Here is a 27,528-nt window from a genome sequence, read left to right on the forward strand (position 1 = left end):
CCTGACCACTGGCCACCTGTAGTGTGGGGGCCACCGGTTGGGAACCACTGCACTTGGCAAAGGAGCAATGACCTATATGGCCTTACTCAGACCCATCATTAAACTGTTCCCTGAAAGTGAACTTGGAAGTTTTCACAGCCAGTGACCAATTAAGCCTTCAAGGAGAAGTGGAGTGAATGTTGTGGGCTCATGTGGAGAAAAGCAATCTGTCATAAGTGAAAAAAGCCATCAAAGTGCCAAATTATTGATGGAAAATTACCACACCCAATGCACTGTGTCTGACTGGGGACACCACACTTCAGGAGGAATAAAAACCAAAAAATGTGATACATTCAGAGGAGATACATTGAACCATACCATACTGGGAACAGTCAAGAAACAGGACACATGTGGACAGGAGAAGACTTGGGAGGACACAGTAGCTGTCCTTAAATACTCTGAAGGTTGTCAAGAGGAAGGTTTTCCCAGGGGAAGGGGAGGTGGAAACCAGTGATGAAGGATGGAGACCACAAAAACAGATTTAGGCTGAAAAAAGGAGGATGACAGAGAAGCACTTTCTAATAAAGCTCTTCAAAAATGGACTGGACGGGCCAGCCCCATGGCTTAGCAGTTAAGTGCGTGTGCTCCGCTGCTGGCGGCCCGGGTTCGGATCCCGGGCGCGCACCGACGCACCACTTCTCCAGCCATGCTGAGGCCGCGTCCCACATACAGCAACTAGAAGGATGTGCAACTATGACATACAACTATCTCCTGGGGCTTTGGGGGAAAATAAATAAATAAATAAAAATTAAAAAAAAAATGGACTGGACGGCTTGGGAGATACCAAATTCTCTGTCATCTGAGGCATTCAAGCCTTGACTGTGCAAGCATATTGGAAGAATATTGCAGAAGGACTCAAATATCTTATCATCAAACAAAGTGACTTTAAGTTATTTCACTCTCAGGATTCTGTGATTCTCTGTACAGGGAACTCGAATCTGAAGTAGGGCGTCCTCATGAAACCTTCACAACTTTGACTCACAATAAACACTGAATTAAAATCTGTATGGTAACGAAACTCACATGAGTGAAGAGGAAACACCCAAAGTATATTTTTACATTCAGTTGTAGATAATGATGTGAGCTGATTTGGTCTCAGTGAATCTGAAGGTATGATTTGGTCTCAAGAAAATCATACCAAGCTCCCAGCTTTCTCCTGGGAAGTTACCCTTTCCAGTGGCAGCATTTCACTTGGTTGTCTGCTATCACCTAGAACACATACGTGTATATACACATGTACTTACACATGTAATTGCTATAAACTAACATTTTGAGTTGCTTTATTGTACTAAAAAAAACCAAACTTTTTATTATATAACGTCCACTCGTTTGTACACTTCTGTTATTGAAAATCCCAAAGGTCGCAAGTGGAAACACTGTATTTCCAGCTTTGGAAAGGCAATGAATAAGTAGGTATGTTGAACAGCTAACAATACGTACATAACTAAGTAGGAATTAGAGAAAAAAACTGCAAGAGTTAGGAAAAAGTAGAAAGAGTAGAAAAGGTTGCACTGCTCCAGAGAGAATGGAAAGGTTTGTGTTTGGTATGCTCGAGGATAACCTCCGTTCCTTGTGCTTCCTGAAGGTGGAGGTGAGGGGCGGGGCAGGTGTCAGGTCCTGGCCTCCCAGGGGCTCTCAGCCTAGAGATGGTCTTGCTTGCTTTATGGTCAACAGTTGACCCTGAATCTCAGAGGAGCCATGAAAGGGGCTCAGGAGGCTTTTTTCCATCTCTACATCAGAGACCAGGGAGGCAGAGAGGAGAATTAGGAGCTAATGCCTTTGTTTCCTTCCTACCAAAACTGGCATCTAAATGTGCGGAGGGCCAGAAGAGCCAGAGCTCTGCCATTGTCCATGTTGCTTAGAGAAGCCTCCTGCAGAGGAAGGGGTACCAGGGCAGAGAGGGCTCACTGCCAAGCACAGGCCATGGCCTGTACAAGGAGTGGGGAATAAAGAAGCACTTAGAACTCCTCTTGTAGAAAAGTGCAGCAAATTCTGAAGACAGAATACACACAATAAATGATGTTATGTTAGGATGCTGATGATGACACTTAACAAAGAAAAAAGAGGGTTTTCTCACATTTCAGAAGACTGGGGAGTGGAGCCAATTCCTTGTGTTTCTTTGTTATGAAAAGAAAAATAATTTTTTTTTTGGCTTTTGTCTTGAGTTTGTCTCTGTTTTCCACAGAGAGTCAAAACATTGGGTAACCATCCTTACTCATTAAAAGAATAATTGGTCCTTGGGGACTGGCCTGCAGACAGTCTCCCACCCACTTCCCAGCGAGGTGTCTGTCCTCCCAGATGTGGGCTAGACTGTGAGGCTGCCTGGAAACCTGTAACTCAATAGTCTTTTGTTACTCCACTTTTAACTCCGGTTTTTTCTATAAGATCTTGCCATTTGTAGTATTTTAGGCATATGTGCCTGCTAAAAAAGTCATCATAATCTTGTAGTAGCTAAAGAGTGTGTGAAAGCTATACTGACACTACCTGGACGGTTGGGGTTTTGCTCATCCTGTATTTGTGTCCTGTTGTCCCTCTTCACCCATCCCTGACTCCCCCCCAAGCCTCCCCATCCTCTGTCTCCCTGAAGGAATCCTTGTTTCCTGAGTGAAAGCATTTCATTTCTATAAGGTCTGTCTATGTCTCTAAATCCAGGGGGATCGCGGGTTGCACGGTACCTGGCAGGGCACATGGACACTCTCAGGACAGGCCTTTGCCAGGCTGTGAATGAAATGCCCTCTGAGTTCCCTAAATGGGAATGGGAATGAGAATCTCAAGATCCCTAACTGCCCCCATATGACTGCTACTGACTGAGATGATCTGAACTCAGGAGTAGAATATGCACCAAATAGGGCCGTTAGGGGCCTGGGGTGTATCACGGGGAGTCCAGCCATCCTGACACTGTCTGACAGAAATTTAAAAGCATAAAAATTAATCCAGTCAGCAAAAGAAAAATCATATCAGTAATGACTAATTGTTTAGGCCTGCACTTGTCCTGTACAAATATAATGCAAGTCACATACGTAATTTTAAATGTTTTAGTAGCCATATCAAAAATAGTGAAAAGAAACAGATGAAATTAATTTTAATATTATATTTTATTTAACCCAATATATCTAAAATGTTATCATTTAAAAATGTAGCCAATATAAAATTATTCATAAAATATTTTACATTTTTTTTATACTAGGTTTTCAAAAGGTAGTGGGTATTTTACACTTACAGCACATCTCAATCCAGACTAACCACATTTCAAGGGCTTAATAACCATATGAGGCTAGTGGCTATCAGGTTAGCCAGCGAAGGTTTAGTCAACGACTCAATCTGTCAATTCTGTGGCCTTATCTCCTCAGCAGAGTTGTAATTAATGAGTTATTAACCTGTTGCCCTGGAGTCTATACATATCCTCTTCATGATTTTTCATTCAACCAACACTGTTTCAGATACTTAGGGTAAGGGCTTCCTGACCTTCATGAACAAGGTCCCTACTCTCCAGTGTCTGACATGGGCAATAAATTAGTAAACAAATAAGAATACACAATAATTGCTGCTAGTAAGAAGTGATATGAAGAAAATAAAACAGGATATTGAACAAACATTTTTTGTCAGAGTGTCTGAATTCTTGGCAAGGCTGAACTTGCCCTTTGCCTTGACAGATTCTACACTCTGCCCTAAGGAAGGCACATGTATTAGTACAGGGATGGGGGTGAGGACCTTTCCTGGATCCTGAGAGTTACCACAAACTTGCATTCCCAGAATACAGTCTCTTAATGGCTCTGTCTGGTCTGGGTCATCAGAATGGTCTCCTGCCAATGAACAAAGACACCTTGGAGGAAAGGGATGTGGACTCAGAATCAGTAGACATGAATGTTCATTCTAGATTTGCCATTCGTTAACTCTGAACAAGCCTCAATTAACTCAATAAACTATATAGGCCTCAATTTCCTCCGTGCTTGCTAAGTTCTAATACTTTGTGATTCAATGTTTATGCTAATGGAGCTTTTATGGCTTATAAACCCCATGAAAGACTAATGACAATGAACACTGAGAATTCCAAAGGATGGGGGGGGGGCGTTGAGTGGGCAGGGCATATTATAGAATAATGAGGAACATGAAGTTGGCATTTGGCCAGCAGATTAAAAAAAAAAAACAAGCAAAGGAACAGAGCTGGTGGTATAAGACAGCTGAGCCAGAATTAAATGGGCAGAGGGGGGAAAATGCTGATTCAAGCAACATTTATGACCAGATTTTAAAATTGTTGAAAGAGCTTGTAGTCAAATGAATTGACTACTGTTTAGAATCTTCTCTTTCAGTTGGGAGGGGATGGGAACGGGGTTGTTGGGGAATGGGGCTTCCGAATGATTTTTTAAGAATCTCAAACCATTTTTCCACTTAGACTGCATGTAAACACCTAAAGTAAAGTAGAAAATTGAAACTACCTGGATAATTAAATAAAAATCACTCTCATCTCAACCATCTAGATAGTTTATGGAAAATATCTAAAGATGTCCCAATTCACTTTTTATCATTACTCGTTAATCACAATGAGTAAAATGAACTTTAATGAACAGACAGAGTTGCAGGTCACGGCTACACATAAAACAGGACTAGAAAGTGTTTATTTAGTTCAGAGTTTTCAGAAAGTTTGGGTGATGCATTCAGTTGGAAACACAATTAATTGTACCTTCTCAAAGAACAGAATAGTCACCAATGACCAAAAAATGTGGTTGTAAAGAAACACTACCGGAATAGTATCTTTCTTTTGTCAAAGTATCATTTTCAAAATGTTAAAAATATATGGGTGAGCATAGATCCCTTAGAATGGCTCTTATCAAAAAAAAGAGAAAAGAAAAATAACAAGTGTTGGTGAGATGTAGAGAAATCTCGTACATTGATGGTAGGAAGGTAAAATGGGGCAGCTGCTGTGGAAAGCAGTTCGGTGGTTTCTCAAAAATTTAAACATAGACCCAGCAATTCCACTTTTAGGTATTTACCCAAAAGAACTCAAAGCAGGGACTCAAACAGGTACTTATACACCCAAGTTCATAGCAGCATTATTCACAATAGCCAAAAGGTGGAAACAATCCAAGTGTCTATCAACAGATGAATGGCTTAACAAAATGCGGTATATACATATAATGGTATTTATTATTCAGTTTTAAAAGGGAATAAAATTCAGACACATGCTACAACATGGATGAAGCTTGAAAACATTATGCTAAGTGAAATACATCAGACACAAAGGACAAATATTGTATGATTCCATTTATATGAGGTGCCTAGAATAGTCAAATTCCTTTATAAACAGAAAGTAGAATAGTGGTTACCAGGGGCTGGAAGGAGAGAGGAATGGGGAGTTGTGGTTAATGGGTACAGAGTTTCAGTATGGCAAGGTGAAAAGTTCTGGAAATAGAAATAGTGATGGTAGCACAATAATGTGAATTTACTCAATACCACTGAACTGTACACTCAAAAGCTGTGAAAATGGAAAATGTTATGTTATACAATGTATATTTTACCACAATTTGTGTGTGTGTATGTATGTGCACAGACAGCACACACAATGTCCCAACCTTACTTTTTGGTTCATAGGGCAAGTGGTCTGTCTTCCCAGGTGCGAAAGGAGTATCATTTTCTTTTCCTCAAGTCTTCCTTTCAACAGAGAAGGAAATTAGCCATAAGAGAGACTTGGTGCTGGCTTAGAGCCAGGCGCACTTCCCCTTGGTTTAAAGAATATTTATGGATAAAATGGCTAATCTGAGGTAAAAAAAAAAAAAAAAAGGCAAGAAGGAGACAGGTTAAAAAAAGAAGAGGAAGAAGAATGAAGAGCAGGAAAAGAAGAAGGAGGAGGAGGAGGAGGAGGGAGGAGCAAGAGGAGGAGAAGGAGAAAAATCTTGTGAAACTTCGGAGGGCTTATACTTGTGGTCAAAGGAAACAAGTTTTGTTTTTTGGTACATAAACTTGTCCTAAGCAATGTGCTCAAAGGGAAAATTCCCAAGCAGCAAAGCTAGGTTTGGGGTCATTTGTCAAGTTAATCATGATATATTTTCTTGCCTTGAATAGTGTCAGCTGGAATATGTTACATTCCATCCTGGGAAGGGAATCCAAGTGAACGATTCCCAACAAACAATTGTTCAGTCTACAGAGAGTGAAAACCTCCAAGTCCTTTCATTACTGTTCACAATATTTTTCCATGATCTTCCAGTTGGGGAGATATAGTCAAATGGGAAAATGAGGATTGGAACCTTATACAGAGTTTTGGAGCCAACACAGTGTTGGTGTTAGGGTAGACCGAGATTCTAATCAGAAGGCAATGCTGGGTTTGATACAAGATATTCACTTAGGGAGAATGGAAAAAATAATAAGTCACGCCTGATAAATATTTGACACAAACTTAAAGAAAGAGTTCAAGTGCTTAACTCAGTCTCATTCCTAAGTACCTGAAATAAATGGATGGCCTAATAATGAAATTGTAGCATTCAGCCATGTAATATTTGACAAAGTAATGGAATTAATACCCCAAACTGCAAAAATGCAGTGAATTGTAAAACTGAATATCAATTTGAAGACTACAATGGATTTAGAATGTAAAATTTTATAATTCTGAAATGTTGTTATGTTCTTTTACTTCATTTGAAATAAAATATGCCAATATTCTATTTGACTCACAAACTTGATGTAGCTACCTTACCCAGGAATGTCCACAGGAAAAAAATAAACTTGGCTATAAACTAGTTTCTTAGTTTCTGAATTTGTAGCAGCTATGAGTTCTTCTCTTCCAAATTTGGGCCTAATATTACTGCAGCAGGAGACACACATATCTATACATGAAAAGTAGGGAATTTTCTGGGTCATTTGGATTAAAAAATTCTTTTCATGGAATATAAAACCACTTAAAGCAATGTTTTTAAAGAAAATATATTTTTCTTAACTATAACTTATCAAGTTAATTTCCTCTTTCTTCCCTTGTTCGGATGTGAGTGAACAGTCTACTGATGTAAGACATTTTCCTATTGTACTAAAGAATCACATCATCTAGTTTTTTGGCATTGGTCTAGAATCTAGACATCTTTTATATTATCTAGACATCTTTTATATTATGCAAATAGAATCACTAGATTTGCCATAAAATGACTACTCAATGCACTAGATTAAAAGTGAAGGAATCTACACAGGAGACAAGCAAGCAGAGGCACAGAGCAGCTGATCCTTGACATGCTGACTGTTGCCTTTTGGGTCCATGTGACTGTGGGGAGGGTGGAAAAGACTGAATTTGTTGACAAAAATTGCTAGTCACCCAAGGCCAGACTTTTTGCCTTGGATTGTTTTGGGAGAACTTTGCCAACAATTTAGGAAAGATGATAATTTGGACACTTGCCTGTAATTCTTATAACCCCTCCCAGCAGGAGCTAAATATTAGCACTAAAACCCTCACATAAAAATGGTCCTCTGAGGTTTAGTATCTCTAGGCTGATAGAATCTGCTCCCAATTCCATTTCACCTGAATTCTAAAAGCTACATGTGTTCTTATATTCCAATAATGTTGAGTCACATTGAGTCAGCCAAGCCGGCAAGCATTGGGAGTTGGTGGAGGAGAACATTTTGAAATGATCTAAAAAGACCATGCTTTTTAATTATAAGAGAGTGTGGAGTGAGCAGATGTCTCCCCAAGTAATTGGACCCAAATGGGAATAAGGCTTTGCAAAAATGGAATTATTGAAAAATATCAGTAGAATGATGTCTAGATGTTAAGTCAAATAGTGGCTCCCTACATATTTTAACCCAAATAGGCCCACAAAATCTATCCATTTATCCATCTGATGAAAACCTTTGCTGAAGGTTTACTATGTGCCAAGCACGTAGGTGAGTTTTAGACAGCACTGGATGTGTAAGGGAAATGAAGAAAGAGCGCCCTCTGGCCCTGCTAAGAGTGCCATTCTCAGAGACGGCCCCAACCAGACATGGACAACTGTGTGTACCCTCTAGCCTCTCTACCACTGACACTGTCTCACAATCCAAAAGGAGGAAACTGTGATTCAGAATGTCCTTTGAAGTACTTGACTGATCTACTCTGTTTGCAATTGACAGGCATCAGAAAGAAATCTTGACAATGGATAGTCAAGCACACTAATGACACAACTCATGGCTTGTAAGTGAATTCATCCCTATTTTGAAACCCACTGATAAAAACAAACTTTTTTCCTCTAGAAACACAGTGACATCACAGTTCAAGAACCTAATCCAACAAGGACGATCAAACCGGGCACTGAGCCTGAACCACTTTTGTATTCTCAGCACCATACTTCGCTCAGTGTAGGTGCTCAAAAAATCCTGTTTTACCTAAAGTGAAAGGAGTAGAAGCCTTCCTCATGGGGCATACATAGCAGAAGCTTGGAAGTGTCCCCAGTGCAGTGATCCATGCAACTTAATTTTGCCACTGTGTATAAGAAAAGACTGCCCAAGGTATTTTTATTTCATTTCGTTTGGGAGTCACTCAAGGCAGAAATTGGATACTATCTTGGATATTGGTGATGGGCCATGAAAAATAAATTAAGTCCTTTAAATAGTAAGTATTAAAAAACTCAGGAATTATCCAGAGAAAAAAATGACAAAGCAAATTTTTTTAAATACATTTTTTTTGGTAATCAATTGACTATTTTTAGAATTCAGACAATATAATAGACTCAGAACTTAGTCATAAAAATAAAACTGCCAAAATAATAATGTAAAATAAATGTATAATACTTTATTTTTATGAATTTCTTTTTTCAAAAGAAAATAGAAACTCTGCCAATTTATTTCTCAGTAATCTTCCAACTGTATAAAGCATTAAAATAATATATGCTATTTTAAAATTATTAGGAACACATTAAATTGGCAAGATCTCAGATTTCATGTATTCAGGATTTTGCTTTGGTGGGAAGCAAATTCTATAAACTCTATTTATAAAATATAAATGTAATTAGATATTTTTGGATATGAGCAGCAGTTTTCTTTTAACTAGAAAGAAAATGTTGTACAAATAAGAGTAAATAATAAATTTCTGTTTGCTGAATTCTTCTCTTAGCATAAGACACCAACAAAACAACCGGCAGGAAGGAAGAAGAAACCATCCTCCCACTCATGGATTCTCCGCTTCTGAGGATTTAGATACACCGAGGACAGGAATTCTTCTCCAGCTCCTTCCGAGTTTATGGCTGTGTGAGCGGAGGCTTGTTACTGCTGGCTTTATTGTCTACACAAGGCCACCAATTCCACTATTAGAGGCACATACTGTCACATACCACTGCTTTGTAGCTACCCAGGCTCTGTGGGTGTGTGCACATCTCTCCAGTAAACGAATGATAACCTTTCCGGGGGGGTCTTACCTTCTGTTGGGATGCTGAGCATCTGACCCAGCCCAGGTAGAGAACCCAGAGTTGGGAGCAAGGGGCACAGTTATATTAGTGATCTGCCCCCTTCCTATCTCTTTTTTTCCCCTCTTCTCTGTTTTTCTTCCCCAGTTATCATTGGTAAGCATCTCAATATGTGTTTACCAAGTGGTATAAGCTATTATAAGAACAGAAAGTAACAAGACTTTTAATTGGTACAGTAACCTATATTGGGCAACTCTTATATGCAATCCACCATCCAAGTCATAAGGAAGATGCAAGACGAATGAGACATAATCCCTCCCTTTTGGAGTTTACAGTCTAAATGACTGAGATCGGCTGACAGGTGATTTGGTGTTTCACATTGATTTGTCAAATAGTCTCTGGTTGCTGAGCAAGTGGTCATAAAGACTGAAAAAAACAAACAAATCACCCTTCCACAAAAACAAATTAAATAACAAAGACCCAAATTGGATCATTTACTATTTTCTGTTTCGAATGTACTCCATATGAACATTTGCCTTCTAAAATGAATTTTTGTTTTATACATTAAAGAAACCATATGACCCTTTCCTTTATTTCTTTTTAATACAGTTCAATGAAATTATCTGGATTCAGCACCTTGGTTTGTTATTTTTTAGCATTGTGGGAACTTTCAGAAACACAATTATCCTAACAGCAATGGAATATAAGTTTTATTTAACAGTTTTTAAAAGTTATATGTGTTTATAGTTTAGTACCAAAAGGTGACTAAAATGAACAAATCTCATGAAATATCAGTGGACTCTAGGAAACAAGACATTAAAAAAAATACTCCGTGAGCAACAGACGTTAAACACGTTTTTTCCCCCAAAGAACAAAGGGTACAAATTAAGATGAAATAAGAAAAGTCTACTACTTTTTAATCTTTAAATATTATTTATGCAGAAATAAAAACTGAAAATGTTATGTATTTTTTGAAAATTAGAAAAACATAACAACTTGGCTCATGTGGTGAAATAATATTGACTATGCACAGAGTTTTTAAAGCCCGTTATTCCTGGATACTGAGATTAGAAATGCAGTATAGACTGAGTCAGAAAAAAGAAACCATCTGATTGATTTATGAGAATAAATTCCAAGTCCTTCAAAGAATTAAAATCACCCTGTATAATAGCAAGTACCTAGTAGGTTCTTAATAAAACTGTGTGCAATTGGGAGAAAATAATGCATTTTTGAACTGGAGGATTAACAAGTCTTCTAAACTGGCTTCTTGACTGTGGTTAAGCCTCCACAGGTCCCCATACTTGATCTGAATAAGATTCTGAATACGAATTACCCCATCCTGGGGGCAGCTCAATATAGAAATTGGAAGTCTCCTCTTAAGCTTCTACCAACCTTTCCCTGCTACACACACAATTTTATACTCAAATAAGCATTTAATTCAATAAAAAGTAAAAATTTTTAAATGGCAATTTCAGAGTTTAAAAAAAAATCCTGTAAACCAGTTTTTGGATTGAATTGCGTGGTCAATATAGTGAAATGGTCACTCTGGCAGCCTTGTCCAGCCCAGCCCACAAGAGGGCACTAACTCCTGAATGGGCGGAGATGGGAAGCGAGTTTTGAAGGCAAGAATCATACCTCCTACCACTTCTGCTTTTTCCTTTTCTTACCCTGTTTCTCCCTTAATTTCCCCACAAAGCTTTTGGCTGTTCTTTGGTGAATTTATCATGGAAGAATTTTCTTTTAAAAATTAAAGCAAAGAAAAATAAAATTAAATGTCTAGCACATAGCCATGGAGTAAACTAATAATATGCAAGACATGCTCATATATAGTTTACCTTTATCATACGTGATTTCCTTTACCCAGTTGCATCTCCACAATATTAACATTTTAGAAGTATTATTTTTATCCAAAGCTTTGTGATACTTCACGGCTGAACTTAACAAAATTAGATTTCCTTTGGCTGCGTGTATTAGTCGGGGTTCTCCAAAGAAACAGAACCAATAGGACATAAATCTATAAAGAGATTTATTATAAAGAGGTGGCTCACACGATTAAGGAGACTGAGAAGTCACAAGATCTGTAGTCGCCAAGCTGGCAATCCAGTACTACTGATGGTGTAGTTCTGGTCTGAATCTGAAGGCCTGAGAACCAGGAGAGCCGATGGTATAGTTCTAGTCTGAAAGCCAGCAGGATTGAGACCCAAGAAGAGCTGATGTTTCAGTTCAAGTCTAAAGGCAGGAGAAAAACTGATGTCCCAGCTCGAAGGCAGTCAGGTAGGAAGAATTCTCTCTTATTCTTGGAAGGGTCAGCCTTTTTGTTCTGTTCAGTCCTTCAATTGATTGGATGAGGCCCACCTACATTAGGGAGGGCAATTTGCCTTACTCAGTCTACCAATTCAAATGTGAATCTCATCCACAAACACCCTCACAGACAAATCTGAATAATGTTTGACTAAATGTCTGGGCACCTTGTGGCCCAGTCAAGTGGACGCTTAAATTAACCATCACACCAGGTGAGATTCGATTAGATGATTAAATGGTTGCTGATAACATTTACACTCAAAGAATTATGCTTATATCATAAGTTCAAGTACTTGGTCATAGAACACTTGAAAACATAATTAGCCAAAAGTGTCCTAATTTGGGAAATAAATTATTTAGCCATCCAGCTCTAAGGGATGTGAGAGAAATTTCTATAAGATACAGTGGGGGGGCCAGCCTGGTGGTGCAAGAGGATAAGTGCTTGCGCTCCGGTGCAGCGGCCCGGGGTTCGCCAGTTCAGACCCCAGGTATGCACCGACGCACCGCTTGTCAAGCCACGCTGTCGAGGCGTCCCATATAAAGTGGAGGAAGATGGGCACGGATGTTAGCCCTGGGCCAGTCTTCCTCAGCAAAAAGAGGATTGGAAATGTTAGCTTAGGGCCAATCTTCCTCATACACACAAAAAAAGATACAGTGGGGATGCCCACGAGGGAGAGGCTGAGCTACCTGTTGGAGAGTGGGGGGAGAAGAGCTCTCAACGGAGCCTGTGATTGACCCTGAAAAATGAGGATAGGTGTTTACCGGACAGAGGGAGAAAGGGAAAGCGAGCACCGTGCATAAGGGCCAAGAGGCAGGCGTGAGTAGTGGGTACAGGACAACTGTAAGTATTTGGACGTGTCTGGGGCAGTGGGCACTAAGGGGTTGGGGGAGATAGTGAGGCTGCAGGGTTCACAGTAGCTGAATGCTGAAGGCCTCTGGGTTGTGCTAAGGAGTCTGAACACATCCTGTTGGTGATGACAATACATTGGCGGGGGTCACAGCGGATAGTGTTTTAGGTCATTTGTGATTTAGAAAAATAAACATGTCTGTTAAAACTTGGCTTTCTGAGGATTTACCAGTTTGAACCAACTTTTAAAAAATTAAGTACTAGAATTATTGGCATTATTATCTTCACCGTCACAATTTTAGAGCATTTTATCAAATGATGAGTGAGTTCTAGGCTTTAGGCTAAGCAGATTACATACATTGCCTCAATTAATCCTCCCAACAGCCTTCTGAGGTGAGGATTAGGTCTGACTTCCTGTGCACGTGAGTTTTTGTTGGAGGGAAAATCATGAAGAAACGTTCACGCTTTAAAAATATATAAGCAGTAATTTCAGGTTAGCACATTTAATAATGTTTGCAGAAACGTTTTGATTTTCTCATTGGTCATTCAGATGCGCTGCCAGGAGCCAGAGGAACTAGGAGCAGGACTTCTTTTTTTTTTTAAATTTTTTATTTATTGCAGTAACATTGGTTTATAACATTGTATAAATTTCAGGTATACATCATTATACTTCTATTTCTGCATAGATTACATCATGTTCACCACCCAAATACTAATTACAACCCATCACCACACACATGTGCCGAATTATCCCTTTTGCCCTCCCCCCTCCCCCCTTCCCCTCTGGTAACCGCCAATCCAATCTTTGTCTCTATGTGTTTGTTTATTGTTGTTATTATCTACTACTTAATGAAGGAAATCATACGGTATTCGACCTTCTCCCTCTGACTTATTTCGCTTTGCATAATACCCTCAATGTCCATCCATGTTGTCACAAATGGCTGGATTTCATCATTTCTTATGGCTGAGTAGTATTCCATTGTGTATATATACCACATCTTCTTTATCCATTCGTCCCTTGATGGGCACTTAGGTTGCTTCCAAGTCTTGGCTATTGTGAATAACGCTGCAATGAACACAGGGGTGCATGTACCTTTACAAATTGGTGTTTTCAAGTTCTTTGGATAAATACCCAGCAGTGGAATAGCTGGATCATATGGTAGTTCTATCCTTGATTTTTTGAGGAATCTCCATACTGTTTTCCATAGTGGCTGCACCAGTTTGCACTCCCACCAGCAGTGTATGTATGAGAGTTCCCTTCTCTCCACATCCACTCCAACATATGTTGTTTCCTGTCTTGTTAATTATAGCCATTCTGACGGGTGTGAGGTGATATCTCATTGTAGTTTTGATTTGCATTTCCCTGATAGTTAATGATTTTGAACATCTTTTCATGTGTCTGTTGGCCATCTGTATATCTTCTTTGGAGAAATGTCTGTTCAGGTCTTTTGCCCATTTTTTAATTGGGTTGTTAGTTTTTTTGTTGTTGAGATGCATGAGTTCTTCATATATTTTGGAGATTAAGCCCTTATCAGATGTATTGTTTGCAAATATCTTCTCCCAATTGTTAGCTTGTCTTTTCGTTTTGTTGATGGTTTCCTTTGCTGTGCAGAAGCTTTTAGTTTGATGTAGTCCCATTTGTTTATTTTTTCTACTGTTTCTCTTGGGGAGCAGGACTTCTGTCAGCTTCATGCCAGGCCTTTCTCAGACAGCTGCCACCGTCTGTTGTCACCAGGGGTATTTTGATATTCTGAGAGTGTGCTCTGTGAATTCACATGCTTCTTCAGGGACTATTTATTTTTTAATTTTAGATGAAACCATTAGTAGGCAATGTCATTTAATAACTCAGGATCCCACAGATAAAGAACTGAACGTTCATCCAAAGAATAAAGGAGCCAAATGGAGGTTCAAGTGGAAAAAGACACCTGCTGGATATTTGCTCAGCTCTTCCCCTGGTGACTGCTGGGAACAACACAGCACAAGGTCCCCCCACAAATCAAAGAACATCTTGGTCCATAACGTCAAAGTATGTGCCAGAACTTTGTATGCAAGGACTCCTGTGAGGAAGTTTCAGAATAATAGAGCTAGGCTGATGTCATCTGGGGTTCCACAGGGCATTGTTAGTGACTTTTTAATTTTTGTTTTATAAATTAAAAAAATATATTTTATAAATTCAACTCATATTTTCTCTTAGACTGTTGACTAACTGTTCATGTTCATGCAACACACCAAGGGGAGAGGGATAGCTGACATTCTTTCCAATTAATTGGAATGCATCTTTTGCTTTATCTTTGTTCATGAGAAATTTTAATTTAAGCATTATTTAATTAATAATTAACCACTTTTTCGGAATTAAACCACCGTGTAAATCCAGAGATTTGTGGCTGGGGAGGCCGACTCTTAGAGATTAAATCACTTGGTTAGAAAGTAGCCAGCTCTCTGACTTCAAAGCTCTTAACCACTTAGGGAAGCAAATCATTTGAACATCAGAAAGTTATGAAAATAAAACTTGAAAAGGTATGTAAAGTTTAAATAAAGTGGAAAAAGAGTCAAAAATTCTTGACACTTTCAGAACATTTAGCTCCTCCAAATTATGATATGTGAATTCTTATAATTATTTACTAGTCACTATCTACAATTACACTGTTTTTTAGAGATGATACTTAATCATCTAATTGAACCCCCTCGCTTTCCCGTTGGAGTTACCTGTGGTCATGAGAAGTCAAGAGACTTCACAGGTCACAGCTGTCTGTAGTTCACTCGTCTGTAGATCACTTGTTTGTAGTTAGCTACAGACATGTCACTAGACTCGTATCAGGTTCCAGGAAAGGGATAGTAGGATATTGTGATTTATAATAAAAAAATACGTATTTGGTCTTCATCCACTGTTCCTGGCACACAGCTCCTAAAACCCTTGTAATTTCCTATATAAGAGCCATGGCGCATCTTTTCTTATAATATTTGGTCTTTTGTCATCAGTTCCTGAAATAGCTCCAGAGCCATAAAGGTGAAAGGACTGTCTTATTATTCATAACAAGCCCCTTTCAACCACACTCAGTTTACATTAATGAGGAGACTTTTAGAATGCCCCCAGGATGGGACTGGTTGCCAGGGGAACCAACCATTTGATTAGAGGGTTGGAACTTTTAGTCCCACCCCTCAACCTCCAGGGAGGGGAAAGGGGCTGGAGGTTGAATCAATCACCAATGGCCAATGACTTAATCACTCATGCCTGTGTGGTGGAGCTTCCATAAAAACCCAAAAGGAGGGGTTTCAGAGAGCTTCTGTGTTGGTGGACATGTGGAGGTGCTGGGAGAGTGTCATGCTTGGAGACAGTGTGGAAGTTCTGTGCCATTTCCCCATACCTTACCCTATGCATCTCTTTCATCTGGCTCTTTCCGAGTTATATCCTTTTATGGTAAACCGGTAATCTAGTCAGTAAACTGTTTTCCTGAGCTCTAGGAGCCACTTTAGCAAATTAATCAAACCCAAAGAGGGGGTCATGGGCACCTCTGATTTATAGCCGATTGTTCAGAAGCACAGGTGACAACCTGGACTTGCTATTGGCCCCTGAAGTGAGGGGGGGGGCAGTCTTGTGGGACTGGGCCCTTAACCTGTGGGATCTGATGTTAACTTCAGGTAGACAGCATCAAAGTTGAGTTAAATTGTAGGACACCTAGCTGGTGTTGAAGAATTGCCTGATGTGTGGAAAATCCACCTATCTAGTGTCAGAAATGAAGTACTGTAGTAGAGTAGTGTGAGAATAAAGGAGAGACATGCAGGTGTGTGTTTTTCTTTTAGAGACAGGAGTGATATTCGTCACTGCATTCATGTTGTTAATGTAGTTCTTATGCTTTTTTTTTTACTTTTTAATTTTCCTACCCTCCATCTCTGCCTCTGGCAACCACCAATCTGTTTTCTGTACCTATGAGCTTGTTTTTTTTCCTTCTTTTTTAGATTCCACATATAAGAGAGATCATATGGTATTTGTCTTTCTCTATTTGACTTATTTTTATTTCACTTAGCATAAGGCCCTTGAGGTCCATCCATGTAGTCACAAATGGCAAGATTTCATTCTTTTTTATGGTTGAATAATATTCCATTGTATATATATAATACCACAATTTCTTGATCCATTCATCCATCAATGGACACTTAAGTTGTTTTGTATCTTAGCCATTATGAATAATGCTGCAATGAACATGGCGGTGCATATATTTTTTTGAATTAGTGTTTTCATTTTCTTCAGATAAATACCCAGAAGTGCAATTGCTGGATTATATGGTAGTTCCATTTTTAATTTTTTTTTTCTGAGGAAGATTTGCCCTAAGCTAACATCTGTTGCCAATCTTCCTCTTTTTGCTTGAGGAAGATTTGCCCTGAGCTAACATCTGTGCCAATCTTCCCCTATTTTGTATGTGGCTCACCGCCACAGCACAGCCGTCAACAAGTTGTGTAGGTCTGCACCCAGGAACTGAACCCGAGCCACCTACACGGAGCACACAGAACTTAACCACTAGGCCATGGGGCCAGTCCCTATTTTTAATTTTTTGAGGAATCTCCATGCTGTTTTCCATAGTGGCTGCACCAATTTACATTCCCACTTACAGTGTTCAAGGGTTCCCTTTTCTCCACATCCTGTCCAACACTTGTTATTTCTTGTCTTTTTTGATAATAACCATTCTACCGGGTGTGAGGTGATATCCCATTGTGGTTTTAATTTGCATCTCTCTGATAATTAATGATGTTGAGTATCTTTTCATGTACCTGTTTTGCAACTGTATATCTTCTCTGGAAACATATCTATTCACATTTTCTGCCTATTTTTTAATTGGATTGTTTGGTTTTTTGCTATTGAGTTGTACGAGTGCCTTATATTTTTTGGGTATTAGTCTCTTATCAGATATATGATTTGCAAATATTTTCTCCCATTCAGTAGATTGTCTTTTCATTTTGTTGATGGTTTCTTTAGCTGTGAAGAACCTTTTTAGTTTGATATAGTCCCACATTTATTTTTGCTTTTGTTGCTTTTCCTTTTGGTGTCAGATTCAAAAAATCATTGCCACGACTTATGTCAAGAAGTTTACTGCCTATGTTTTCTTCTAGGAGTATGGTTTATGTTGTAGGGTTTCAGGTCTTACATTCAAGTTTTTAATCCATTTTGAATTTATTTTTGTCTATGGTGTAAGATAGTGGTTGAGTTTCATTCTTTTGCATGTGGCTGTCCAGTTCTCCCAACATCATTTATTGAAGAGATTGTCCTATCTCCATTGAATATTCTTGAATCTTTTGTTGTAAATTAATTGACCATATATGCGTGGGTTTATTTCTGGCTCTACATTCTGTTCCATTGATCTATATAACTGTTTTTATGCCAATACCACACTGTTTTAATTACTATAGCTGTGTAATATAGTTTGAATCAGGGAGTGTGATGCCTCCAGCTTTGTTCTTCTTTCTCAAGATTGCTTTGGCTATTTGGGCTTTTTTTTTTTTTTTTTTTTGTGGTTCCACACAAATTTTATGATTATTTGCTCTATTTCTTTGAAAAATGTCATTGGGATTTTGATAGAGATTGCATTGAATGTCTAGATTCCTTTAGATAGTATGGACATTTCAATATTGATTCTTCTTATCCATGAGCATTGAATATCTTTCCATTTATTTGTGTCTTATTCAATTTCTTTCATTAATGTCTTGCAGTTTTCAATATACAGTTCTTTCACCTACTTGGTTAAATTTACTCCTAGGTATTTCATTATTTTTTGTATGTGTGTGAGGAAGATTAGCCTTGAGCTAACATCCATTGCCAATCCTCCTCTTTTTTTGCTGAAGAAGATTGGCCCTGAGCTAGTATCTGTGCCCATCTTCCTCTACTTTATATGGGACGCTGCCACAGCATGGCTTGACAAGCAATGCGTTGGTCCGTGCCCGGGGTCCGAACCTGCAAACCCCAGGCTGCTAAAGCGGAGCATGAGAACTTAACAGCTATGCCACTGGCCTGGCCCCTATTTCATTCTTTTTGATGCAATTGTAAATGGGATTGTTTTCTTTATTTCTCTTTCTGATAGGTCATTATTGGTGTATAGAAACACATCAGATTTTTATATATTGATTTTGTATCCTGCAACTTTACTGAATTCATTGATTAGTTCTAACAGTTTTTTAGTGGAGTTTTTAGGGTTTTCTATGTATAGAATGATGTCCTCCACAAATAGTGACAGTTTTACTTCCTCCTTTCCAATTTCGATGCATTTTATTTCTTTTTTAGGCCTAATTGCCCTGGCTAGGACTTCCAATACTATGTTGAATAAAAGTGGTGAGAGTGGGCATCCTTGTCTTGTTACTGATCTTAGAGGAAACTTTTTCAGCTTTTCACTGTCGAGTATGATGTTAGCTGTGGGCTTGTCATATATGGCCGTTATTATGTTGAGATATGTTCCCTCTATATCAACTTATTGAAAGTTTTTATCATAAATGGATGTTGAATTTTGTCAAATGCTTTCTCTGCATCTATTGAGATGATCGTATGATTTTTATCCTTCATTTTATTATTGTGGTGTATCTCACTGACTGATTTGCAGATGTTGAACCATCCTTGCATTCCTGGAATGAATCCCACTTGATCATGGTGTATGATCCTTTTAATGTATTGTTGAATTTGGTTTGCAAATATTTTGTTGAGGATTTTTGCGTCTATGTTCATCAGGATATTGGCCTGTAATTTTCTTTTCCTGTGTTCATATGTTTTGAAGGACATGTATGCAAGTCTAAGGCCTTTTTAGAAAATCTAAATTTGTCTGACAAGAAAATAAAGATCACAAACACCCGTAGTTACTCAAAAGAAGAAAGTAAACAAGATAAGAAATCCTTGTATAGTGAGTTAACATTTTGAAATATAATCTCTCTCTCTCTCTCCCCTCCTTCCTCCTCCTGTCCCCTCCATTCAATTAAACTAGGCCATTCTCTGCTTATTGAATCAAGGAAGGATGTGACAGCAAGACAGAGAAAAAAGAGCCTTTTCTAGGATTTTGAGTTTCCAGAGACAAGGTCTTAGGACATCAGAAAAGATTCAAGGCGGGGTTCAAACGGGGCAGCTTCCTCCCATCCCTACGGAGACAGTTGAAAATGTGTTATGTACTAGTGTGGGGTAGGGGGAGGTGTTTGTCACAACAACTGGGAAACATTATCTCATTATCTGCAAATAGGGGGTGGGGCCAGGGATGCTAAACATTCTGCAAGGAGTGGGACAATCCTGCATTACAAGGAAGAGCTGACCGCAAGTGCTAAGAGCACCCTGTTAAACTTCACTGGCAGGCAAGGATATGGAGAAATTGGAACGCTTGTCCATCGCTGTGGCAATGTAAAATGGTGCAGTCACCTTGGGAAACAACATAGCAGTTCCTCAAAAATTAAACGTAGAATTACCATATGATCTAGCAATTCCTGGGTATATAACCCCCAAAAAATTGAAAGCAGGGACCTGAACAGATACTAGTACACGAGTGTTCATAGCAGAATTATTCATGATAGCCAAAAAGGTGGAAACAACCAAAATGTCCATTGACGCATGAACAGATAAACAAAACGTGGCATATACATACAATGAAATATTATTCAACCTTAAAAAGGAAGGAAATTATGACATGTGCTTCAACATAAATGAACCTTAAAGACATATAAAGGCCTGACGTTGAAGGCAAGTTTTTTCTGTCCTTAGTACCGAGAAAGTATTCCTCAGGCTGGGAGAAGTAAGAGAGGCAAGACTGAGAGGCAGACCATGATGGGTTCCTGAGAAAGGGTCCTGCACCCTGTTCTTGGGAAAAGGGCAAAAACCTTCACAGATCTAATATAGGAAGAACTTGGACCCTTGGACCTCACTTCCTGGGTAAAACCCTAAGTATGGCAAGAATTCTGAAGAGGAAAAACTATGGCTCTGTGCTATGTCCTGGCCATCCAGGTCTTAGCCTCACAAAATCCCCAGGCTCCAGTGGGTCTAAGAACAGCAGAATAATTGCTGTGTGCCCAAGAGTGGTGGGGAAGTGGCAGAAAGAGGCATGGGAACTGAAGGGCAGGCAGATGGAGCTGAGGGGATTGAATTTATGACCAGGGACAACCCAGGTTGATGGGCAACTCAGTGTCTCCTGAGGGGACAGACAACATGGAGAACCAGATGAGCCTCTCCGATGCCTTGGCTCTGTATAAACCACCCCAAAATTTGTATGTGACACCAGGGACAGAGAAAGTTCCTGAACTGACTGAATGATGGCTTGAAATAAAATTGTAGTTGCATCATAAAGTTACATTTCTTGTACACTGAATCTCCAGCCTGATATAAAAAGCCATCCTTACATTCCTTCCAGCTATCTAAAGGCTATTCAGTCCCTTGGGGCCTTCATAATTACATTCCATTCTAATTTTTCACTTGTGTAAGAATTTCCATTATTAGTGACCTCAATTAGCATCTCTGGGTGATGCCTTATCTGTTGATTCTTTATTTTATCTGGAACAGAAGGAAGAAATTGGCTGCCCAATCTATAAGAATTTGAAGTTGAAAATGGCACCACTGCATGTAATTTTGTTCAAATGAACCAGCAGATAAAAGGTGGAAGCTTCGGACACTGCTTCCTTTGGCCCTTCCAGCCAAGGGCACTTCAGCAAGAGTAATGAAAATTGTAGTTCAATGCCTGTTACTGTCTTATCTTATGTCTATACTTATTATAGCTTCCAGAGTGAGGGGACCCTGCTGCAATGAGCTGCCGGGTAAATGATGGCCTGAAACACATGTATGGTCTGAAAGTTGAGTTCTTTATAAAGGTGTGACTTAGAGCTTTCTTAGAGAAAGGGGAAAAAACATTCACTGCACCAGGAACAGGAAAGTTCTGTTTCCATCTTCTCTTCCCTATTAGGTAAATGCATTTCTTCCGTCATTCACAAAATGCTTCCACTCGGTGTCGGGGTAGAAGTGCATCAATAGAGCACACACCTATGGACAGCTAGGACACTGTTCCCTTCCAAGACAGCAAAGCCCGTGCAGAAGCAGTTCTCCATTGTAAGTGACTATTTTCTATTTGAACATGGAGGAAGGAAGCTGAGTTGAATGAATATGATTGAGCTCCTGGCCTGAGATATTCAGCACATAGTCTTGTTTTTGTTTTCCCTTCAAGGAATGATGCTAAGGCCTAGTGACTGGGTTTGGCTCTCCCAGACACCTGGATTTTAGTTTCTTAAAATTTAAGCTAATTAGAAAAAACATAATTCCTACTTCATATAGCTTTCAACTGCTGATGTCAATTTAATATGATTATTCCCAGTGTTAATTTCAAGTTCTAAATATAGTCTCATGTAATAGGTGGCTCACACAGAATCCCATCTCTTCATTTCACTGTTTCTACTGCAGATAAGTGTTCCCTGGGCTATTCAGGCAAATCCTGGGAATCCTGGGAATGTGGTCCTTAAGTAACTAACTTCTAGTTGGAAAAAAATACCAGTCCTGGTCTTCATCACATTTCTATACTCGACTGAGCCCGGCTTTGGGCAGTTTCCAGTTTTCTTGTGTCTAGAGACTTCAGCTGCCTGTAAGACTTGTGAATTTTCTCGTTTTCCTCACATGTCTGTTGTAGAGCGTCTCAGTTTTAGCTCTCCCTCTTGCTTGCTCTTGCTCTCCCTTGTTTTCCCCCTCTCACCCTGGGAATTAAAGGTATGTGCTCAGCAGTCTCAGTAATGCTGGCTTTTACGTGAGACCACAGTACAAAATAATAAATGATATTTTAAACAATGTTTGAAGTGGGTGCGAGTCACGTTGTTTGTTTCCAGACCGATATTCTTGCGGAAGCCATTGTGGAAGATGACGAAAGGCAAATGAATCGTAGATGAGGGTGAAACAAAAACAAATAAAATAAAGTAAATGAACAGACACAGATTTTAGAAATTATTTTCTATTCCTGATTAGGCTTGATCCTACTATGTTTGGTTACTGGTGTGTTTTCCCTCACATCTTTTGACCTTCTTGAAAAAGAAAACAAAGTCACTTCAAGGGACCCATATCTCAGTTGTAATGTGTGGCACAATGAGTTCACAATAAGAGTCTAGTAGCCCTCACACCTACTGCAACACCTGGCTTCTTGGTACACTTGGGTGATGCCCAGATCTCACTTCATTACTCATGATAATACAACAGGCACTTCCACAGCGTTCTATGTTGCTCCATTCCTGAAGTTGGCATGTAACGATCATAAAATAAGTGGATAAGGGAACTACAACACACAGCTCTGGGAACCCACTAATTCCCAATTTACTAGCCCAAGAATGCATGACTGCTGTAAACCACAATAGTACCGGAAATGACAAAGATATGAGCAAAGAATGAATAATTATCTAATGGCTTAATGCAGACATTGGTTTGTTTTCATAATTTTAGGTTGAATATACCCAGCTTGAGGAAAGCTTTGAAAAACTGAGTATAATTTTTTTATGAAAATCAAAAGCACAATGAGTTATATTTTTTAAAAAAATATAACTTTAGGGAACTGGATATTTTCGTGGTGCCAAATTATTGCCCCACTGTTGACTTGCTAATTGACAAAGGGAAAATGCATCTTACTAGTGAAGAGAGCTGTGGTTGCCATCACCTTAACTCAGGGATCAAACCTGGTGTCACCAATAGTGCAGTAACCAGGCTTAATGTGCTGCTGATGTCACACACTATGAAATAGATACTCTCACTTATGGAATATTCTTCAAAATGTATAACCTGAATCTTATCAAGACTTTAGATCTAAAGGATATACAGAAGATGGAGGAACAAGTTAAAGCACCACGAAAAAGAATCAAAAAGTCCAGAATTGGAGCATTCTATAAGACAAGTGTCCTGGCCTCTTCAAAAAGTCAGTAGCATGAGAAAAAGGTGTGTGTGTGCTATTCAAGATTAAAAGAGACTGAAGTTATAATAATGTAACATGTGCTCCTTGACTGGACTCTAGATTGGAAAAAAAGATCTGTAAAACCAAGGTTATAATTTTTAATATAGACTGGGTATTACACAATACTAGGGAATTAATATTAATTTATTAAATGATATATTGGAATTTGGTATGTAAGAGGATATTCTCATTTTTTGGAGTATATACTGAAATGCTTTGGGGTCACTGACTTTAAAATGGTACAACAACAAAATGCACATAAACAGATGAAGCAAAGATGGCAGAATGATAACAATTATTGATTAAAGGTATTGGGTTATGGGTAGTCATTGTATTATTTTTTCTCTATTTCTCTGCATGTTTGAACATTTTTATGATAAAAAGTAAAAAACAAAAAAACAAAAACCTTACCTTTATTAGTTGATAATTTCTGAAAATTGGATGTTTCAAAACTAATTAGTTTCTCTCCATCCATTTGGACCAGATCAACCTGCCAAATTCACCAAAAAGTAAATAAATAAATAAAATGAATAAATAAATTACTAATAATTAAAAAAAATTTAAAGTAAAACCTGCAGCCCTTACATGAAGACTCATCCACTGGCAACAACAACAAAGGAAAGGCAATAATTTAAACTAAGCCACATCAATTTCCCTTTAATGATCTTTTTCTTACGAGGAAAAGACAAAAACTTGAATTGGTTTTTATGTAAGTTAAAATCAGTAGAATTGATTATTTGTTGCTATTATCAATGAAAGATTTTTAAGTAGATGGTTAAAAGTGAAAACAACCTTGCTAATGGCAAATTATCTGTTGAAATTGATAATTTTTAGGTGTGAGTTAGTTGAAGCATAGCGAGTACCTGTCGCAAAAAGAGAGCTAGATTTAAGGAACTGCCCATAATTTGTGAATAATTGTGCCAGTTTGCAAATTAATAAAATAATTTACACCTCACATCTATTTTAACCAGCCTACTTTCCTAATTGGATGTATGTGTAGAATATGCTAATTAAATAAAATATTTATATTTTACTGCATATATTTGACTTAAATTGTTGTCTTGATTTGGTAGTCAAATGTTGATTTACAAAATTGCTGAAATTCATTTCTTGTAATAATACAGTGATCAACTGGGCATAATGAAAATGGCATAGGACTGGGAGTTATGAAACCTACACGATAGGCCATGCTTATATGCTTGTATACTAAATAAATACCTGTTTGACTTTGGGCAAGGCTTTAGTCTCCTTGAGCTTTAATTTCCCTATTTAAATATGCCAATGGTTAGAATAAAGGCTCTTAACTTGGGCTAGAAGGATCCTTGAATCCTCTGAAATTAAAATAGTTCATATGTGTTAGTGTAGAGCATTTTTCTGAGAAGTATGGTAGATTACATATGGGAGTTGGAGCAACTCTCATCTAAAGGTATTGACTTCTTCCCTGTCCCTTGATCTGGGCTGGCCTTGTGACTTGCGCTGACCAATAGAATGAGGGAGAAGTGATGTTATGTGACTTCCAAGCCTTGGCCTCGAAGCTTCTGCTTTTATTCTCTGGGGTGCTGCCCCCATCATATAAGTTAGTCCTGGCTCTCCCACTGGAGAAATGCAGCTCAGCTGACAGCCAGTGACAACCACTAAACCTGTGACTGAGGCTATCTTGGACCAGCCAGCCTCAGTTAAGCCATCAGGTGACTGAAGCTCCCTGAGCAATTTCAGACAAAGCTAGCAGAAGAACCACCTAGCTGGGCCTAGCACAAATTGCAGAATTGGGAGCAAATTAATAGGAGCTGTTTTAAGCCACTAAGTTTTAGGATGGTGTGTTATACTGTAATATCTAACTACTTCAAGAGAGTTTTAGCTTTTATCTGATTCTCAAATGTTACTGAATTTGAATTAGATTATTTAAAATTTTATGATTCCTTGTCTCTACTCCCTTCATAAGCTATGTCATAGGTATGATTTAACTTGGTAAGTCTTGCATTCAAACTAATGCAAAGTAAATTCTAGAATTTTCAAACAGAAGAATCAGCAGGTCTTCAAGTCTGTAGTTCAAAGACTTTTTCCACTTTCTTCTTGAAAAATAAATGTAGACAGTGTTCAGGCACCTTCTTTCATTCTCCATATTTTTAAAGATTAAAGCAATTACAACTAAAAATTCTATTCATATTCTGGTTTGTTATAAATTGTTAGCACTTATTTAGGACAGCTGGCATTTGCTCCTAAGTGATCTAACTCAGTTCCTTCTTACCAAACCTAGTCCCACCCTTTCTAGTCTAAAGAGTGACATAGAGCGTGAGGGTGTGGTCATCTTGTATCTTCACTGTTGACATGACATCGACAAAACGCCATCACGGTCCTGTATGGATTCTATACTTGCTCTTGTTGCAAACAACCCTCATCATCATCTAGAATGTTAGCCTCCCTCTGGATTTAGTCTTTCTGACTCTTTTCTCACATATTCTTGACAGATTTTTTTGTATCCACCCTTGTTTTTCTAGATCATCTTCCACAATTTACATGCACTGTTTAAAAATATATCCGATCTCGGCAGACAGCTTCCTGCATGAAGATACTAAATCTTTTTGGCTACTTCCTTCCTTTCTCTTTTCTTCGTTTTTCCCCCCTTCTTTGGACCATTTACAATAATAGCATCAGAATTTTATTCTGAAGAATCTCCTCTGCTTCTTTTTGGAATCTCAGACTGGGGGGTTAAAGTCAGGCTTTTATAATTTCCTGAGATATTTTAAAACTCAAACTAACTGAGTGTGAGTCTGGCAGTGACCACATCCCTCTGGAATTTTCTGATGGCCAGGTGGCCCTCTTCCAGGATTCCTGTCACTTCTGATTTTCCATTCAGGGCCTCTGAGTTGGCCAGAATTAGAAGCAGGGTGTTAATCCTCTTCATCACTTCCTCTCCCTTCTGAAAGATGAAATTATGGAGAGGGTTAGTGATTCTCAGCCTGGCTGTACATTCGAATCACTTGGGGGCACTTAAAAAAAAAAGTCTGGGGCCCTAACCTGAGATTCTACTTTAATTAGAATAGGTGGAGCCTGCTTATCAGGTTTTTTTTTTCTTTCTCTAATTCTGGGATTATTCTAACATGCAGCCAGGGCTGAGAAAACTAATCGAGGCAAATCGTGGATTTATTAGATGTTCTGAGTTTAGAAAGTGAGATATCTGGGAGATGCCTGGATAGTTGAAGCCACCATCATTAAGATTTTGAACGCTTCTTTTCTCTAGTCCATTAAGATTTAACACAGGACATATAGTTCTAGCATGTCTAAACAGGATAATGACAACCAGAACCATGACATTACTTTCTGATTGTTGATATTAATCTCAGCACAGCTCTAACATCTTTAAACAAGATGAAGCTAGACAGCAAGAAGTCTATTGAAAAGTTCAGAAGAGAGTTTGAGACACTAGCTTTTCTGAAATTCCAAATAAAGATGAATTACATTGCCCTTGATGGTTTTCCTTGTTAGTAAAGAGAGTGATTTGACAAAGGAAGTATATTTAAAATAAAACATATTTTTCTCCTTCTTTGGTCAGTTTTCAGGATACTAATTTCTGTGTTAGTCAAATGGCAACTGAGATGTCAACTACATTAGATTTTTGAAAAATTCTCTCTTACCACACACCACACACACGACATATTTGGGCTTTTAAAACTTTATAATTCTGTTAATTATTATCACCATGTATGCAAATACAATTTTTCCACGAGGCTATTGTTGTCCTTTTGCAATAGAAATGGCCTTGTTTCTGGTTAGTGGCAGAACTGATTTTGGTGTCATTCTCAGAGGTAGGCTAAGTGTTATGTCAGCCAAAGTAGGACATTAAGAGTGGGTGGCAAATCAACCCTGAAGCTACAAGACTTGGAATGAGTGTCTCTTCAAAGGATCTACTGAGGGCACAGCGGCATCTTGGCAACCACAGCACGTGCTGGGAATGGACAAGCGTGATTGTGCAATTTGGTAGGCATTGTTAGACCCTACAGGCAGGCAGGGGGGATTCAGCCTCCTATGACTTAGAGATGGTTGTGGGAGAACACGAGAATGCAAT

At 38.7% G+C, this 27,528-nt stretch overlaps 1 protein-coding gene across 2 annotated transcripts in view; it reads right to left on the reverse strand.

Annotated features, from left to right (window-relative positions):
- Positions 1-27,528, reverse strand: part of SCRG1 (stimulator of chondrogenesis 1) — a 151,990-nt gene that overhangs the window by 95,503 nt on the left and 28,959 nt on the right. For both annotated transcript variants that reach the window (XM_058550364.1, XM_058550365.1), the window contains exon 2: positions 23,874-23,952. In XM_058550364.1, coding sequence (XP_058406347.1) covers positions 23,874-23,937 — 64 coding nt within the window. In that variant the 5' untranslated portion in view covers positions 23,938-23,952. The remainder of the gene's footprint in view (positions 1-23,873; positions 23,953-27,528) is intronic.

Source organism: Diceros bicornis, chromosome 11 (assembly GCF_020826845.1).
Source record: "Diceros bicornis minor isolate mBicDic1 chromosome 11, mDicBic1.mat.cur, whole genome shotgun sequence".
NCBI classification, from domain to species: Eukaryota; Metazoa; Chordata; class Mammalia; order Perissodactyla; family Rhinocerotidae; genus Diceros; species Diceros bicornis.